The following is a 17,575-nucleotide window of genomic DNA, read 5'->3' as shown; positions in this document are numbered from 1 at the left end:
TTTAATTTTAATTTAAATTGAATTTAAATTATATATAGCATGACTCATAGGAGAAAGTTAGGGGTGTCTCACCGTGTTTTAAGTGTGAGCTTTTCACCAGAGTGAGCTTGTATGATTAAGTGTACACTACTTAACAGACTTAACTCATAAACCGATGTATGGGTTTGTTAACAAACCTACTTGTAAATGTAATCATTTGCTTATCAACAGATATACTCTTAAGACTTGTCATCAGACGTATTTCCGAGACCAAGTTTGTGCTTGAATTAGACTTAGCTTGTAAAACGTTCTTCAACAAACTCAATAACCCATGTTCCATCATAATGTGCTCACATTAAGCAAGCAATGCTGGCAATACAGTGGAGCCTCGTTCTGAAGTTCACGAGTTATTATGTTAGATCGCATATTACATTGTTTGTTGACTGACTTACTCATAAGACTCCAGTGAGTCTTCCATGGCTACGCAATTCCTGGGAACATATCCCTCGAACTTTGTAGCGCTGTCGTTAGGGTTGGCATGACTGACAAACCACCAATCAGGATCACTGAAATAAACCACACCCACAAGTCAGTTTACTACTTTTGAAATTCCTATTGCGGCTCGGTGTTGTGTGACCCATTATCTATAGTCGTGTTATTGAATTTGAACAAAGAAGAGGTTTGGTTGCATATAGCAAGACAGACATATCTGACATGTACCATGCAAGGTGAAGATAACGAACAGTGATCAATCTCATAACTCCTACAAGCAATACAAATAGATAGTTGGGCAAACACGGACCCCTGGACACACCAGAGGTGGGATCAGGTGCCTAGGAGGAGTAAGCATCCCCTGTTGACCGGTCACACCATATGTAAATAATGTGAGGGTGTACTATTTGTATTAAATCAACAATGAAATTAATGCAAAATAAGGGTAATTCTATCCTGTTAATGTACATATTAGTATCTAAAAGAGAAACATGTATGAATAAATGGCAAAGAAAATAAGTGAAACAACGATGAAAAAATAGTGAAATGACTCAGAGCATATTATTTGTAAAGGGTAATTGGTCCAACAGGATATGGTATAAAGAAAGGGTGAGAAAAATAAACAACTTTTCACGTGACATAATACTGAATATGTTCATGTAAAAGAAAAGAGTGACTCCGCAAATATTACGTTTATTATTTTTTGTATTCATATTTATTTATTGGTAATTCTAAATAACATAACTCATCTTTGACGGGAACACTGTTCTGCGGACACGGAATAATGCAGATCAAAGGTGTGTATAGCGTTTTAACTGGGTTTTATTATGCTTGACCGCATCCTAGTAGCCAACACTAACTCGATTTCACTTGCAAGATTCATCATCAGATGGGTTGACCTCGATACCCCCCGTAGTACGATGTTTGTTTATGTTTTGACAAACGATTTTTTACTTTTTACTAAAGATATGCAATGCTTGGAAGAATTTTACTTTAATTTGGATATGATGTTATTACCTAACATTTTACTCGGGACACCTTACACCCACTATGTTCATGATTCAGTTCCTTAATTCCTTTATCCATGGGTTAAACCTGGTGACCATAACGTTGGTACAAATTTTATATCCCTTTTCTTCTTTGGTTTACTTAATTGATCAAATGCTTCATTACAAATGGCTGGTTCTAATAAGCTTAAGACATTTCAGGTTGTTAAGATGCTTCTGTTTTATTACATCTGACCAAGCCTGTCGTGGTGGAACCAAGCGATGTGAATTGCATATTGAGAATTTTTCAAGTCTGTCGTGATCATGGGGGAGTATGATGTTGTTCACGGGATTTAAAACAATAAAAATCGATATCTTCATCGCTGTTCTCGGGAGTTCCGGACATCTTTAAACAGAGTTTTCTTGAGTATTTTTCTAAGTTATCAAGACGGTCCTCAATAAATGGTGAAGATAACGAACAGTGATCAATTTCAAGTGATCAATATCAAGAATTCTAGATTTGAGATCGTTCATTTCAGAGATTAACTTGTCCAGGATACTGTTTCAATAGCAAGTGTTTAAAAGAATTAAATTTGCAGCCTGTTCGACTAGGATTTCATTTTTTGACAAGTTGTAAATTAGATCGATCGCTATGTTCCTGCAGATATTGGGAAACATTTTGGGACACGTCATATGCAGAACAAGGCCTTGATGTTTTATTAGACTGTGATACATTTATTGTAGAGGACAATGGTTTGTGTTGGAATAATGAAGTCGAGGTTCTTTGGATTTGACTTGCCACAACGACTCATAATTACATATAGTATTGTAAATGATCAATCATACAATACAAATACATGTACAGTATAAATATATGCGAGAGAAAGGATAATTCTTTGTATTCCCTATATAGTTTATACAGACATGATGCTAACTTAGATTGTTTACAATGTTTACACACATACTTCGTATACAAGTAACACAGTCACTGATCATGTAAAACTTATACGGTACCAATTTGATGCACCAGATGCGCATTTCGACAAACAATGTCTCTTCAGTGATGCTCAACCAAAATGTTTGAAATCCGAAATAACAATGAAATGAAAAATGAAATGAAATACAATAAAGTTGATCTAACGGGTTGAAACTACATAAAAAGAGCTGACTTCATAAAGTGCATCAAAGATGAAGACAGTAGCATAGTAGGGTGATTCACTGGTAGCTGTAGGTTGTTTTTATAAAATCTCCATTTCTTTCTGAGAGAAAACACAGAAATTGTGGAACCCGAAATAAAACGCACCTATGCCATTTCAAGTTACGTGATCACCAATCAAGCTTATCCCCAAAATCGCCTGCAAAATCATCTTTATATTCTATATAAAGTAATAGTTTTTATTGAATTTATCAAAATGTTAATTCAAAGATATATATATTTATTGCAGTATTCAAATTTCTCTATGAATAGTCATCATTCCAATAAAGATGATTATCAATGAAAAGATTAACAGCACATAGTAATGAAATGGTCTTCATTGGATATTGTGCGGAGGATGAACAGATGAACTATTCCTATTACAAGGTTTCTTGTTTATTAACTTACCTGTCATCTAAAAGATTTAAAAGGTCATTCTTCTTAAAACTCAAATCGTCGTCAGCTCGCGCATCGTAGTCATACAGGGCTCTCAGTGATGATTTGTGAACTTCAACAAATAACAATATATCAATATAATAATGTCATCTACTGAGTGATGGTCCAAAGGTTTTGTAAACCCAATTCCACCGAACCAGATGGAACTGGCAATACATTTCATGGATCAGAATGATGAATTTATTCAATTGTCTATTATGAAACGTGAAGATAATAAACAGTGATCAATCTCATAACTCCTATAAGCAATACAAAATAGAGAGTTGGATAAACACGGACCCCTGGATAGACCAGAGGTGGAATCAGGTCCTTTAGTAGGAGTAAGTATTCCCAGTTGACCGGTAGCATCCGCCGTGAGCCCTGCATGTATATCTTGATCAGGTAAATGGAGTTATCCATACAAAATTAGTGTGTAATGGGTATGAAAAACGTCGGACAGCATTTGACCAAGTGATAGGTTGCATTGGCAAACTAGATCGTTATAACGACCATAGAATTTGTGAAATACTGACTTTGAATAAGACTGTTGAAACCCTTGTATCATCAACTTGTTTATCAGTAGCCTGCTTCGATTTAAAAACTGACCATGAAGGACATGCTCTTGTGTATCGAATCAATTGAGATATATAAACACCATGTGCAGGCGACAATGGGATATTGCTACATAAATATGGGAAGTTGACGATGGAGAAGCTGAAATCATCTCGTTTGTCATAAAATTGAATTGGTACTTTGCCGTTAATATTTACTTTCAATAAAATATCTAAGTATGAAGCAGAAGTGGACGACTCTGACCTGGTGACTTTTATTTCAACTTCATTTGGTTATATCGAATCGATATATGATTATGGATGTTGCCCATCACAGGTTCTTTAAACCAGCACGGATCATGGACGATATTCCTTCCAAATCATGCCACTAGTTCCTTAAGCTCCAATTTACAAACAAAGGACTAGATACCGTCAATATAAGCAACATTCTTCGCCATAAAAGGGTTCAGTCGTGTATTACAACTTATTTCAAGTTCAAGTCTATACCCTGTATTTCCCACATCTATACTTCTACTATTGCATTCAAACTTTTTAATTATAAACAAACTTTGCAGTGCCTAGATATAGACCATCTTATACGTAATCCACCAACGTGTTCTTGTTCTTCATCTTCTTTCAACTATAGTCCAGCTGGACATGTCATTACTGGTGATGTTGATATAATTGAAAATGAGGACTTCAAATCAGTTATTCTAAAAGGTCCTAAATACAGAGAACTTTGGTCTTTTGATTGGCGACAGAAATTCATCTCTAGTATGAATTCTGTCTAAGATTATGCCAGACGATGGGCTAAATATGAAAAAGAAGAACTTGATACATTGTCAGAATGGGTTAAAAGCATAAGAGGAATATTGAAATTTCGCATTCGACATATGAAAAAAAAAGTACGTACCAGCTATCCTTCTGTGTTTAGTAAACCAGAAGTGATAAAAGAATTAGATAGGTTACATGGGGAATATGTTTTGGTTCCAGCAGGCAAAGCTAGTAACAACATTGCCTTTGTTTGTAAGGCTCATTATTACAACTGTATTTTCAACGAACTTGGCATTAATTCCACTTTTGGTAATCGTACTTATACTCCAACTGCCCTTTCAAAAGATGAAATTCTTCAAAACCATGTTTCAGTTTTAGACACATTTAATATTCCAGTCAATAGGTCGAATGAATATGAGTTACCGTACCTATATTGGATTCCTAAACTTCATAAAAACCCCTTAAAAACAAAGATACATTGCTGGATCCAGTAAGTGCTCTACCAAGCCCCTATCTTTGCTCCTCACGAAAATATTAACAACTGTGAAGGAGAAAATTCAAACTTACTGTACAACTATATATGCCAGAAGTGGTGTTAATCAAATGTGGATTCTAAAAAAATTCTAAAGAATTTTTAGTAAACTTGAAATCGCAGAATTTTTCCTAAATCAATAACATTAAAACCTATGACTTTTCAACACTATACACGACCATTCCTCAAGATAAATTAAAGACTAGACTTTTTAATATCATAGACTGTTGCTTCTTGAACAAAAATGGAAAACAGAAATAATCATATCTAGTGATCAGTCATTCAAAAACTTACTTTGTTAAACACCACTCTGATTCCACGCACAAGTTCTCTGAAGTTGAAATAAAAAATATCCTAAAGTTCCTCATTGACAATATCTTCGTGGTCTTTGGTGATCAGGTCTTCCAACAGTCTGTTGGAATTCCCATGGTCACGAATTGTGCTCCTTTCTTAGCTGATCTGTTTCTATATTCATATGAAGCAGAATTTATTCAAAAACTTCTACGTGAGAAGAAAAAATCTTTTGCTGTAGCCTTCAATTCGGCATTTCGATCTATCGATGACGTTTTGTCTATTAACAATAATAACTTTCATTCATATGTAGATTTGATATATCCCTGTGAGCTCGAAATAAAGGACACCACAGAGTCGTCCACTTCTGCTTCATACTTAGATATTTTATTGAAAGTAGACATTAACGGCAAACTGACAACTCAACTGTATGACAAACGGGGTGATTTTAGCTTCTCCAACGTCATCCTCCCATATTTATGTAGCAATATTCCATTATCACCTGCATATGGTGTTTACATATCTCAACTGATTCGATATGCAAGAGGTTGTTCTGTATATAGTCAGTTTTTAAATCGAGGTAAGCTACTAACAAACAAGTTGATGCTACAGGGGTTTCAACAGTCTCGATTGAAGTCAGCATTTCGCAAATTCCATAGTCGTTATAACGATGTAGTTCGTCAATACAACCTATCATTGGGTCAAATGCTATCTGACATGTTTCATACCGATTGTTAAGCCGTTCTTGGCACACTAATTTTGACTGCGGATAACTCCGTTTACCTGATCAGGATATAGGGCTCACGGCGGTTGTGACCGGTCAACAGGGGATGCTTACTCCTCCTAGGCACCTGATCCCACCTCTGGTGTGTCCAGGGGTCCGTGTTTGCCCAACTATCTATTTTGTATTGCTTATAGGAGTTATGAGATTGATCGCTGTTCGTTATCGTCACCTTGCATGAATGAAAATTATTATAGTTAATAAATAATACGTTTTCGATATATCTAAATGTCGAATTGAGGACCACAGCAAGAGAATCCTTTTTTAAAAAAAAACCAAACTTTGCATCTGTAACACTTTTCAATACATAAGTCGCAAACATCAGATTTCTAAGCTCTTTATTTAATGCTGGTTTAATATGATAGTGTATATTGTTTTTAAAAATAGTTATTCTTCATTTAATATAAATGCACATCATTATGATGCCTGAAGATGCAAATAATCACTACTAAAAGAAAGTATCACCCAAGTTTGAAATGCAATTTTTCAATGAATATGTTTTTAGTGAAACCCCATATCTCGCATCCATATAATAATATTGGTTGTATTTTTTCTCAAGTAATTGATAGATAAGACGTGTTCTTTACATCTTGTGATAACGCTAAATATTGGCTCTTGTAGATTTACCCAGTTTGTCTTTTATATTAATTTTAAAACTTCCGGAATTTGTAAATATTACACTAAAGTATTTGAAGCTGTCTACAACTTAAATTGGAAACGCCATATATGAAGGAAATGTAACTCTTATTTGTATGCTCCTTGCTAAACATCATAATTTTCGTTTTATTTGCATTTTAGAGGTCACAATATTACTCAAAGCAATTATGAGCGTTTTGCAACTTTTCAGTTGATTCGACACATATTATTATGTCATCAGCATATAAAAGAATTAATAGTTTTTAGTACATGTGCAATTCGTTCAAGAACATTTTGAAAATATATTATGAACCGTTTCTAAGAATGATTCCAAATACACGAGAATACAAAGTTTAAAACATTTTATTTAATAAAATCAATAAAAATATGTATACTGAAAAGAGAAACAAATGTATTAAGTTCATTGTTACCAGTTCTTGTACAATTTTTACACGATATATAGCAAGTCTTTATTATGACAATATTTTTGTGTATATTACTATTTACACTAAATTAACCTAGCTTTTTCTATAGAGTTATGTTTACGTAGTAAGAAATCTGTGACCTAGATTGTTCTAGACCTCATGTTATTTTTAGTAGCAAGATTGATTAAATATTGTTTAACGTCCCTCTCGAGAATATTTCACTCATGGAGACGTCAGCACTGCCGGTGAAGGGCTGCAAAATTTAGCCCTATGCTCGGCGCTTATGGTCTTTGAGCAGGGAGGGATCTTTATCGTGCCACACCTACTGTGACACGGGACCTCGGTTTTTGTGGTCTCATTCAAAGGACTGCCCCACTTAGTCGCCTTCTACGACAAGCAAGGGGGTATTGAGGACCTATTTTAACCCCGGATCCCCACGCAAGATGACGTAATGGTTGCATCATTGTTTTTCAAGATTATACTAGAAAATTCATTCTTGTTATAAATACATTGGGATTCTGATGATAGAAAAGTATAAATAAAGTAAACTATTATACTGGGAACTAGGATTTTGGAATTACTATTTTTGTGTGGGTAGATTTGGATTTATTGTTCAACTACCGTAAGTTAGTATTTTGCTTGTTTTACAATTTTCTATCAATTATGAATTGTGAATAAATCTTATTAATTGTTTAATTGTCTTTTGTTAGTAAATTCTGCTGCGTTATATTAAGGCTTTGTTCTGACCCATAACAATATGCTTATTGTGATGAAATAAAACATGTCACGTAGCCCTGGTGATGATGATATATACTCTCGGAAAAAAGAAACTGTGTAGTTTAGTAATTTCATTTATAGACTCACATACAAAATATTACGTTGCATTATGCATATCATTATTTAAGTTAAAAGGTCCTAAATTCAGAGAACTTTGGTTTTTCAATTGACGACAGAACTTCATCGCTATTATGAATTCTGTCGAAAATTATGCCAGACGATGGACTAAATATGAAAAAGACCTTGATACCTTACCAGACTGTATTAAAAGTATGAGGAATATTAAAATCCAATATTAGACACATCAAAACAAAGGTACGTATCATAGGTTACGAGAAGTATGTTTTGGTTCCAGCTGACAGAGCTTGTTGCAACATTGTCTTTGTAAGAGTTATCTTTACAACGAACCTGACATTAATTCCACATTTGATAATCCTACTTATACTCCAACTGCCCTTTCAAAAGATGAAATTCTTTAAAATAATGCTTCAATTTTAAACACATTTTATATTCCATTTAATGGGATGGATGAATATGAGTTACTGTACCTATACTGGATTCCTAAAATTCACAAAAATATAGATGCACCGCTGGATTCAGTAAATGTTCTTGACTACCAAACCCTATCTTTCCTCCTCAGGAAAATATGAACAGCTGCATAGGAGATACTTCAAAGGTACTGTGCTATACCTTATGTCAGAAGTGGTGTAAATCAAATGTGGTTCCTAAAAAACCTTTCTCAAATCAACAAAATCAATACTTATGACATTTCAGCACTTAATCTACATGACCATTTTTCATGATAAATTAACGATGAACTTTTTTAACATCATATATAGTTGCCTCTTCGACAAAAGTGGAAAAATATTCACATCAAGTGATAAGTCATCCAAAAATTACTTTGTTAAACACCATTCTGATTCCACGTACATGTACTTTGGAGTTGCAGTACAAATATGCTGGAATTCCTCATAGACATTATTGTCATAGTCGTTCGTCATCAGGTCTCCCAACAGTCTGCTTGAATTCCCATTGACACAAGCTGCTCCTTTGTTAGTTTACCCGTGTTTATATATTCTTATGAAGCAGATTTTATTCAAAAACTTCTACACGAGAAGAAAAAAATCTCTTGTGGCCTTCAACTTGACATTTAGATATATTGAGGGCGTTTTATCTATCAACAATGATAATTTTCATTCATATGTCGATTCGATATATCCCAATGAATTCGAAATAAAAGACACCATGGAGTCCTTCGTACATGCTTCGTACTTAAAATCCTTATTGAAAATGGATATTAACAACAAACCAACAATTCAACTTTATGATAAACGAGATGATTTCAGCTTCTCCGTCGTCAACTTCCCATATTTAGTTAGCAATATTTAATTATCAACTACATATGGTGTTTATATATCTCAACTGATGCGGTTCCTAAGAGCCTGTTCTGCGTATGATCACTTTGTGAATCGAGACAGGCTACTGAGAAACAAGTTAACGTTACATGGGTTTTAACATTCTCGTTTCCGCAAATTTTATATTCGTTATAATGATCTAGTTTGCCAATACATCCTATCGTTGGGTCAAATGCTGTCACGTGTGTCTTACCAATTGTTAGGCCTTTCATGGCACAACGATTATGACTATGGATTACTCTATTTACCTGATCAAGATATAGGACTAACAGCAGGTGTGGTCGGTCGACTGGGGTGCTTGCTTCTCCTGGGTACCTAATCCCAACTCTGGCATGTCCAGTGGTCCGTGTTTGACAAACTTTTCATTTTGTATTGCTTATAGAAGTGATGAGATTGATTACTGTTCGTTATCTTCACCTTATACATACATAGTCATTATTCAGATATATATATATATATTGAGGCTGAATCTCGTTAACATGTACAATAGTATTTTGTTGTTTTCGGTTCTGTTTTCCATGTTGAAGTAATGCCATTTTTAAACTGAAAGAATTTACATGTAGCGTAGGTAGAATTTTGCTTAATCGGAATATCGCTCAGCCTTTCAAGTCAAGAAAAAAACTTGATGAAAAAGTGAAAGTAATGTTCTGATTGCAGTGATAGATTCGGATTAACTGTTTGTGAAAATTGATTAACAATTTTGCCACTTTATTGTTAGTGTGAGAGGTGGATAATTAGCTATGTACAGGGATGTAGGGCACGCTATGGACACTGATTGATTGTATGGGAGGGGATAATTAGCTTTGATCTGTTGCAATGGGTATAGGCACCGTCTCACCTGTCCGTGTGGGAGGTTAATTAGCTAAATACACTGACCTGTTGCAGTAGGTGTGGGATTAATTCACACTAGACACCTACGTGTTGAAATAGGTGTTGGATCAATTAACACTAGACACGTACGTGCTGGAGTAGGTGAGCGGTAAATTTACACTAAACACTTCCGTGTTGGAATATATAGGTGTGGGGTTAATAACATTTACGTGTTACAGTAGGTATGTGGTTAATTAACACTAGATATTTACGTGTTACAGTAGGTATGTGGTTAATTAACACTAGATATTTGTGTGTTACAGTAGGTATGTGGTTAATTAACACTAGACATTTGTGTGTTGGAGTGGATGTGTGATTAATTAACATTAGACACTTACGTGCTGCAGTAGGTAAGCAGTTAATTAACACTAGGCACTTACATATTGGAGTAAGTATGGGGTAAATTAACACTAAACACTTGCATGTTGGAGTAGGTATGGGGTAAATTAACATTAGGCACTTATATATTGGAGTAAGTATGGGGTAAATTTACACTAGGCACTTACGCGTTGGAGTAGGTATGGGGTTAATTACATATAACACTAGATACTTACGTATTGGAGTAGGTATGGGGTTAATTAACACTAGATTAGACATTTGCATGTTGGAGTGAATGTGGTGTAAATTAACACTAGACATTTACGTGGTGGAGTAGTTGTGTGGTTAATTAACACTAGATTCTTACGTGTTGGAATAGGTGCGGGATAAATTAACACTGGACACGTGTTGGAGTAGGTGTGGGGTTAATTAAAGGGAAAGGCAACCCAAAAGAGTTTTACATGATAAATGATAGGATTAATCATATGACAAAGATGTGTCATACAACTATGTTGATATATGGCCTAGATATGCTTCAGTATTAATTTGAAAACGTCAAAAATTGAAAATCCCGCGATCTATAGAGGCTGCCATGATGTGTAACTCTTTTGTATTCAAGACCACAAAAATCAACAATTTTGACGTCACACCGTCTGTTCCGGTTTTGATGAGATTCTAAGATCTTCCACAGGTGCTTGGGTTCAGCCCCCCTCCGAATAAGCTACGAGTTGATTTAATTATTTTTTTCTTGAAAATATTTCTAATGCATGTCAACAACGTCTTGCATACCCATAAAGTCAAAAATAAGTCCTTTTAAAAAAATACCCTCACTGGATATTATATAAAAGAACCTATATAATAATCAGTGGCTTAGGGTATTTTTTAAAGAAGGGTTTATTTTGAATTATTTTGGACTTTATGGGTATGCAAGACATTGTTGACATGCATTAGAAATATTTTCAACAAAAAATAATTAAATCAACTCATGTAGCTTATTAGGAGGGGGGCTGAACCCAAGCACCTGCGAGATCATCAAAGATGTGCATGTGGTAGATCTTACGAATAAATACGTTGATGCCTTCCTGGCAAGCAGTTAATTACACTAATGCGAAGGGGAGATGTGAAAAAAGGTTGTTTTTTTTCGAAATTTCCGACTCAACCAAGTCAACTACGTAAACTGTGGATCCATCATTTGTGCAATGACAAGTTGAGGTTCGAGACATTTATATGAAGAACGTGTACCGTCTGCCTGGTCTGCGACTCGACTGAACGTCTTTTTTTCTCAATTTCTTCTTGCAAAAGAACGGGCTCAAATCAATACAGCTCCAAACTTAACTGTTCGTAACTTGTCATGTTTACAGTGCTGCTGATGAAATAAACCGGAATAGACGGTGTGACGTCAGAAATTAAACTCCAATTGCCACTCTCTTAGCGGCGGGTAATTTAAAATACATGATAGATTAATATTGATTTAATTGTTAAGCAAGGATCTTTGTTGTTAAAGACTGTCAATTACGATATCAGTAAGTAATACTTTATTCATAAAAGCAACTCTGTGGTTAGGGTTGCCTTTACCTTTAACACTAAACACTTACGTATTGGAGTAGGTATGGGGTTAATTAACACTAAATACTTACGTTTTGGAGTGTGTGTGGGGGTTAATTAACACTAGACACTTACGTTTTGGGGTGGATGTGGGGTTAATTAACACTAGACACTTACGTTTTGGAGTGTGTGCGGGTACAGCTAACGTTGTTAGGTCATTTGTTTGCTCTTTTTTTGCACAGCAAGCTCCCATATTGAATAGGCACTGTATATGTCCTTTGTGTTATGCCTCTGATTAGTTCAGTTTATACACTGATTTTAATAAAATGTCAACTTTGATTATAATGTTTTCTTTTCGCATCTGATTTCTGCAATAAAGAGAAAATATGTTCAAATTTATACGATTTATTAAACACGCTGTTTTTGGTTATATTTAGCTCTAAAACTTCATAGTTATTTCGGATTTCAAACATTTCGGTTGAGCATCACTGAAGAGACATTATTTGTCGAAATGCGCATCTGGTGCATCAAAATTGGTACCGTATAAGTTTTACATTAAAGAGACACTACTGCTCATTTTCCACATTTTAATCAAGTGCTCTTTAGAACACGTATTGGGGAGGGCCTCCGTGGCCGAGGGATTAGAGCATCGCGCTCAAAATCATACGGCCCCTCACCTCTGGTCGGCGGGGGTTCGAATCCCGTTCGCGCCGGTAAGTCAGAAAGTTCCCCAGTTTACTTTCGGAAGGTCGGAGGTCTCTACCCAGGTACTTTGTATCTGGTTTTTCTCTTACACCAATAAAACCTGGGCACCACCAGATAAATGAAAAATTGTTGAGTGTGGCTGAAAACAGCAAAACTATCAATCAATCAATAGAACACGTATTGGTAAAATGATACAAACCATAACATATTGATACTGAGAATTTTTAATAATTTGAATGCATCAATTTGTTCTCAATGTGCTTTGAAAATCATCCAGAACTCAAAGGTTTCTCCATACTGACTCGGACTTATAAATACATATCTATATCACGTGAGTTTCAATGACAGCAAAGTTGGTGAGTAAAAAATTATCTAAATACCTCGGGGGGGGGGGGGGGGGGTCCACACTTACCTTTGAGGTATGAAATGATTCCCTGCTTCTTAGTCCTCTAGGGGTCCGGGTTAGAATAGGTCCTCAGTATTCCTTTGCTTTTCGCAAGAGGCGACTAAATGGGGGTGTTCCTTTAAAATCAGACCGCTAAAACTGAGACCCCGTTTCACAGCAGGTGTGGCATGATAAAGATCCCCCCCCCCTGCTCAAAGGCCGTAAGCTCCGAGCATAGGCCTAAATTTTGCAGCCCTTCACAGGCAATGGTGACTTCTCCATGTGAGTGAAAGATTCTCGAGAGGAACATCGAAAATATTCAATCAACAAATCCCTGCTTCTTATAATTAAGTAACCATAAATCATTATTTCAACAGAAACCCATCCATGTTCCTATTGACCAATGATTTTAAACCAGCAGGTGACGTGTTCAGATACAAATGACACCTACTTTTAAAGCAGTGTCTTCACTAGTCCCAGTGGCAGACGTATAGGGGGCCAGAGAGTGTGAGTAAAACTTCAGATTTGTTTCGCACCCAAAATGACTGAGTACATTGGCTGATGATTGACTTTCATGTGGCCCCTTCGGAGATCCTGGATCCGCCACTGACTTCTGCGTGGGGTTCGTCTAGTTCATAGTTTTCCAATGGTCATACTGATCCCAACGTAAATTCTAGTTCAGGCATGAGTTTTATCTCATTTTATTTTTATTCTCGCAGAATCTGTCAAAATTCTGGGTCTATCCACTACACTTTCTCTCACTGGAGAACATGCTGCACTAAATGCCGTCTATGCGCAAGCGTCTGCACCGTGCGGATGAGACTAGTAATCAGTGCTCGAGCTGGGCTTCGCCATTTTCGCCAATGGCGAATTTTTTTCAAAAATGGCGAAAAAAAATTAAAGTGGCGAAAATCCCTTTTTGCAATAATTTCCTTTGTCAGTGACACATTATCACCTGTTTGTTTATGCAGTCAAAATCTGTTTATTCAGTCAATGCGTGCGACCGGAAATCTCGCGTCGCTCCAGTGTACACAGAGCTGGTCACGAAGGCCAGATAATAGCCGCAGGTAATGTATGGCTGCAAAAAAGTCGGTGATTATGTAATAAAGTACATCGGACAGCTGTGTACCCTGCTGTGGTCAATTGTTTAACATTTAAATTCTTATTCATTATCGTTTTATCATCTCCACATTAATGTCAATTCTTAACCACAGAACCGACCGGTAATTAAATTGGCCGTATTATTGTGTATAATGTATATACATCAATTGTTTGTTTTTGCGACCAAGCTCGTTGATTACAATGTTTTGATTGTGATGTGATTGATTTCATAAACAATGCGGTCGGTCACCATTGATATGGACATAGCAATTTTAATAAATAATTTTTTTTGAAGTTCTGAAGTTCGGTGCACAACAGTATAAAAATGCTAATCTCATAAGGCTATGCACTCCATACTATTTTGACACTAAACTTGTAGCTTCTGACCCTAGTCAGTCTAAAATTAAAAAAATATCTGTTTGGCTTTACTGTCAACCCCACCTGCTCAAACATCTGATTATGTCCAAATTGCAAAATCTTCCATACCAAACACGGAAATTTAATAGGGAATGGTTGAGATACGACTCTAAATTGGGCTTGATGTTTTGTGACATCTCCATTTCGGGCAATGTACACAATGTTTTCACTGAGGGGTGTAGCATCATAAAGTTTATATTTATATCATTATGATTTATTATCTGATTTTTGATTTCCGTAATAGAATTTATCAAACAAATCAACTTCTTATTATTTCAGAAAGAAGTGTTTAGGTATGGTAGCTGGATATGATTAAGTAATGTAACTGATTCAAAATCAGTGTAATGTAATGAATAAAATAATATGATGGAAATAATTGTAAAGCATGTGATTATTTGTGCCGCGACGCACCCCGAAAAAGTGGCGAAAGGGAATTTTGGTCCAGTGGGAGCACTGGGTCACTAGTTTATTTTTGTATAGGTCATCAAAAAGTAAAAATGTTTGAGTTACAATGAGAATTTTAAACTTTAGATAAGTGTTATTTTCGCAAAGTTCATGCATTCAACTAGGCAAGAAAATTTGAGAAAGCTCTGGGAACATTGTCATTTCATGATTTTTGCGCAAAATGAGCTGTAGTGTCTCTTTAGTTCAATTCGTATCCAATGAAAGATAAAGTTCGTATTTAAATTACATTAAAAAAAAAAGAAAGAGAGAAAAAGTGCATAGGAAAAGAATAAAATCCAAACATTACTTACTGTTCTAAATATTACTATAATACATGTATGTATATATTACGACAATACATTTGAAGAAGATGGAGATTGAGAATACTTTACAATGACTAAAATACTTGTAACTATACACTGTCGTGTAGCAAGGTATCCCTGCAGGTAAACAAACCACAGTACATCATTGAGTTTATTGCATTCATTGCCAATACAACCTATCATTGGGTCAAATCCTGTCTGACATGTTTGATACCGATTATTTGACCGCTCTTAGCACACTAATTTTAATTACGGGTAACTCCGTTTACATGAACAGGATATAGGGCTCACGGCGGTTGTGACCGGTCGACAGGGGATACTTACTCCTCCTAGGCACCTGATCGCACCTCTGGTTTGGCCAGGGGTCTGTGTCTGTGTTTGCCTAACTCTCTATTTTGTATTGCTTATAGGAGTTATGAGATTGATCACTGTTCGTTATATTCACCTTTCATCATTAGCACTAAAGAAGATATTATCTAAATGTTTTACACATAAACACTATGTACCAAGTTTGGTCCCGCCCTGGGGTCAGTAACTTACCCCGGGATCATGAAATTCACAATTTTAGTAGAGGCCTTCCTTCTCTACACCATTATGCATTTAATTTTAAACGCTGTACGCATAAACCAGCGCTTATTAGGAGAGTTGCCAAAGTCTTCGAATCAATCGACAAACTTATGAAGTATCTAGAACAAATAGTGTAAGGAACAATAACATTGGGTGGAAATTGATAATGTCCTTCGCAACCATTTGCGATTCTGTCAAACTACCGCAGTGTCATGTTTTTAAAAGGACTTAAAATATTCCTGTGCTACAAAAGTGTTCATATACACATCAATTGCAGCATATTATTGAAAATTTTGTTTTGAGATGCTAGTGGTACTATTATAACTTGTATATCCATACAGCATCATTACAAGCCAAGCCTAGTGTTTTGACTGCGGATAACTCTGTTTACCTGAACAGGATATAGGGCTCACGGCGGGTGTGACCGGTCGGCAGGGGATGCTTACTCCTCCTAAGCACTTGATCACACCTCTAGTGTGTCCAGGGGTCCATGTTTGCCCAACTCTTAATTTTGTATTGCTTGTAGGAGTTATTAGATTAATCACTGTTGGTTATCTACACCTTTCAGTACTTTGAGTTCTTTGATTCTTGTATATGTGCGGTTGTAGAGAAGATTTTTGAAAACTTGTCAATGTTGGCAGTATTCATCTCGCCCCTCAGGTCCCAGGGGTGCAGGAGTCCTGAAATTTACAATTGTTGTCCCCCTTGTCCCAATGACGTTCAAACCAAAGTTGAAAAGAATTAGTTATCACGAAGTTAAAAATGTTCAATTGTACCGATTGCAATAGGTCACCTGAGTTTATTCAGGCAACCTAAACACTAGTTTCGGTGATAGACGATAGTGATGTAAATAACAAAATTCTGACCCATATACTTTACTATGGGGTCCTCCTGAATCATCTGAAGCGTCTATGACGTCATCCATAACCATGGAAACAAACACGCCGTTATAATAATCGAACAATAGAACGTGGAAAACCTCGTGATATCACTACTCTAAACAACAGAGTATAGAATCGTATAGAATGGAAGAACAAAAGAAATCTATGACATATATGGTATTTCCAACAACTGGTGCTTAAAGTAAAACAGAACAAAACAACGGATGCCCAAAGCTGGAAATCCTATGACATGATATCTATGAAAAAATGAGAAAGAAATAAAACTTACTTTAATAATAGATAAAGAGGAGAATACTAAGGATCTTCAGTACGTCCCTTTCGGGGTTTTCGGTACAGATCTTCAGTGCGTCCCTTTCAGGGTTTTCGGTACAGATCATCAGTGCGTCCCTTTCAGGGTTTTCAGTACAATTTTCTCTCCATCTTACTTTCGTATTCAGTCAACAGGGTATTGAATTCAGGCTAGAGATAAGGAACACGCGAGTAAGTCATGTAAGTGCCGCGTCAGTCAATGTATGGGCATTGTAAATGATCAAATCAAATAACTTTAAAATTACCGATAGAAACATGTCTCAATGAACAAGTGCATTTGAAGTAGAGTATTTAATCTCACAAAAGTCAATATTTGTAGTACTAAATTTTTTGCGAAAACAAAATGCCTAACCTTTAGTTAGATAAAGATGTCACAGAGAGAGAGAGAGAGAGAGAGAGAGAGAGATTACCACGGTAATA

General features: G+C 35.9%; 1 protein-coding gene across 3 annotated transcripts in view; it reads right to left on the bottom strand.

Moving 5' to 3' along the window:
• The window catches only part of LOC125661566 (tyrosine-protein kinase Yes-like), a 34,135-nt gene extending 16,829 nt beyond the window's left edge, over positions 1–17,306 (bottom strand). For 2 of the 3 annotated variants that reach the window (XM_056152730.1, XM_056152732.1), the window contains exons 1-4: positions 17,115–17,306; positions 12,180–12,370; positions 3,061–3,160; positions 432–545 (exon numbers count right to left, since the gene is read on the bottom strand). In XM_056152730.1, coding sequence (XP_056008705.1) covers positions 432–545; positions 3,061–3,160; positions 12,180–12,255 — 290 coding nt within the window. In that variant the 5' untranslated portion in view covers positions 12,256–12,370; positions 17,115–17,306. The remainder of the gene's footprint in view (positions 1–431; positions 546–3,060; positions 3,161–12,179; positions 12,371–17,114) is intronic. The other variant, XM_056152731.1, reaches the window with a different exon arrangement.
• Positions 17,307–17,575: the final 269 nt, after the last annotated feature.

This window comes from Ostrea edulis, chromosome 1 (assembly GCF_947568905.1).
Source record: "Ostrea edulis chromosome 1, xbOstEdul1.1, whole genome shotgun sequence".
In the NCBI taxonomy this organism is placed as follows: domain Eukaryota; kingdom Metazoa; phylum Mollusca; class Bivalvia; order Ostreida; family Ostreidae; genus Ostrea; species Ostrea edulis.
The sequence above is the reverse complement of the archived record's forward strand: the minus strand, read 5'-3'. Positions and strand labels throughout refer to the sequence as shown.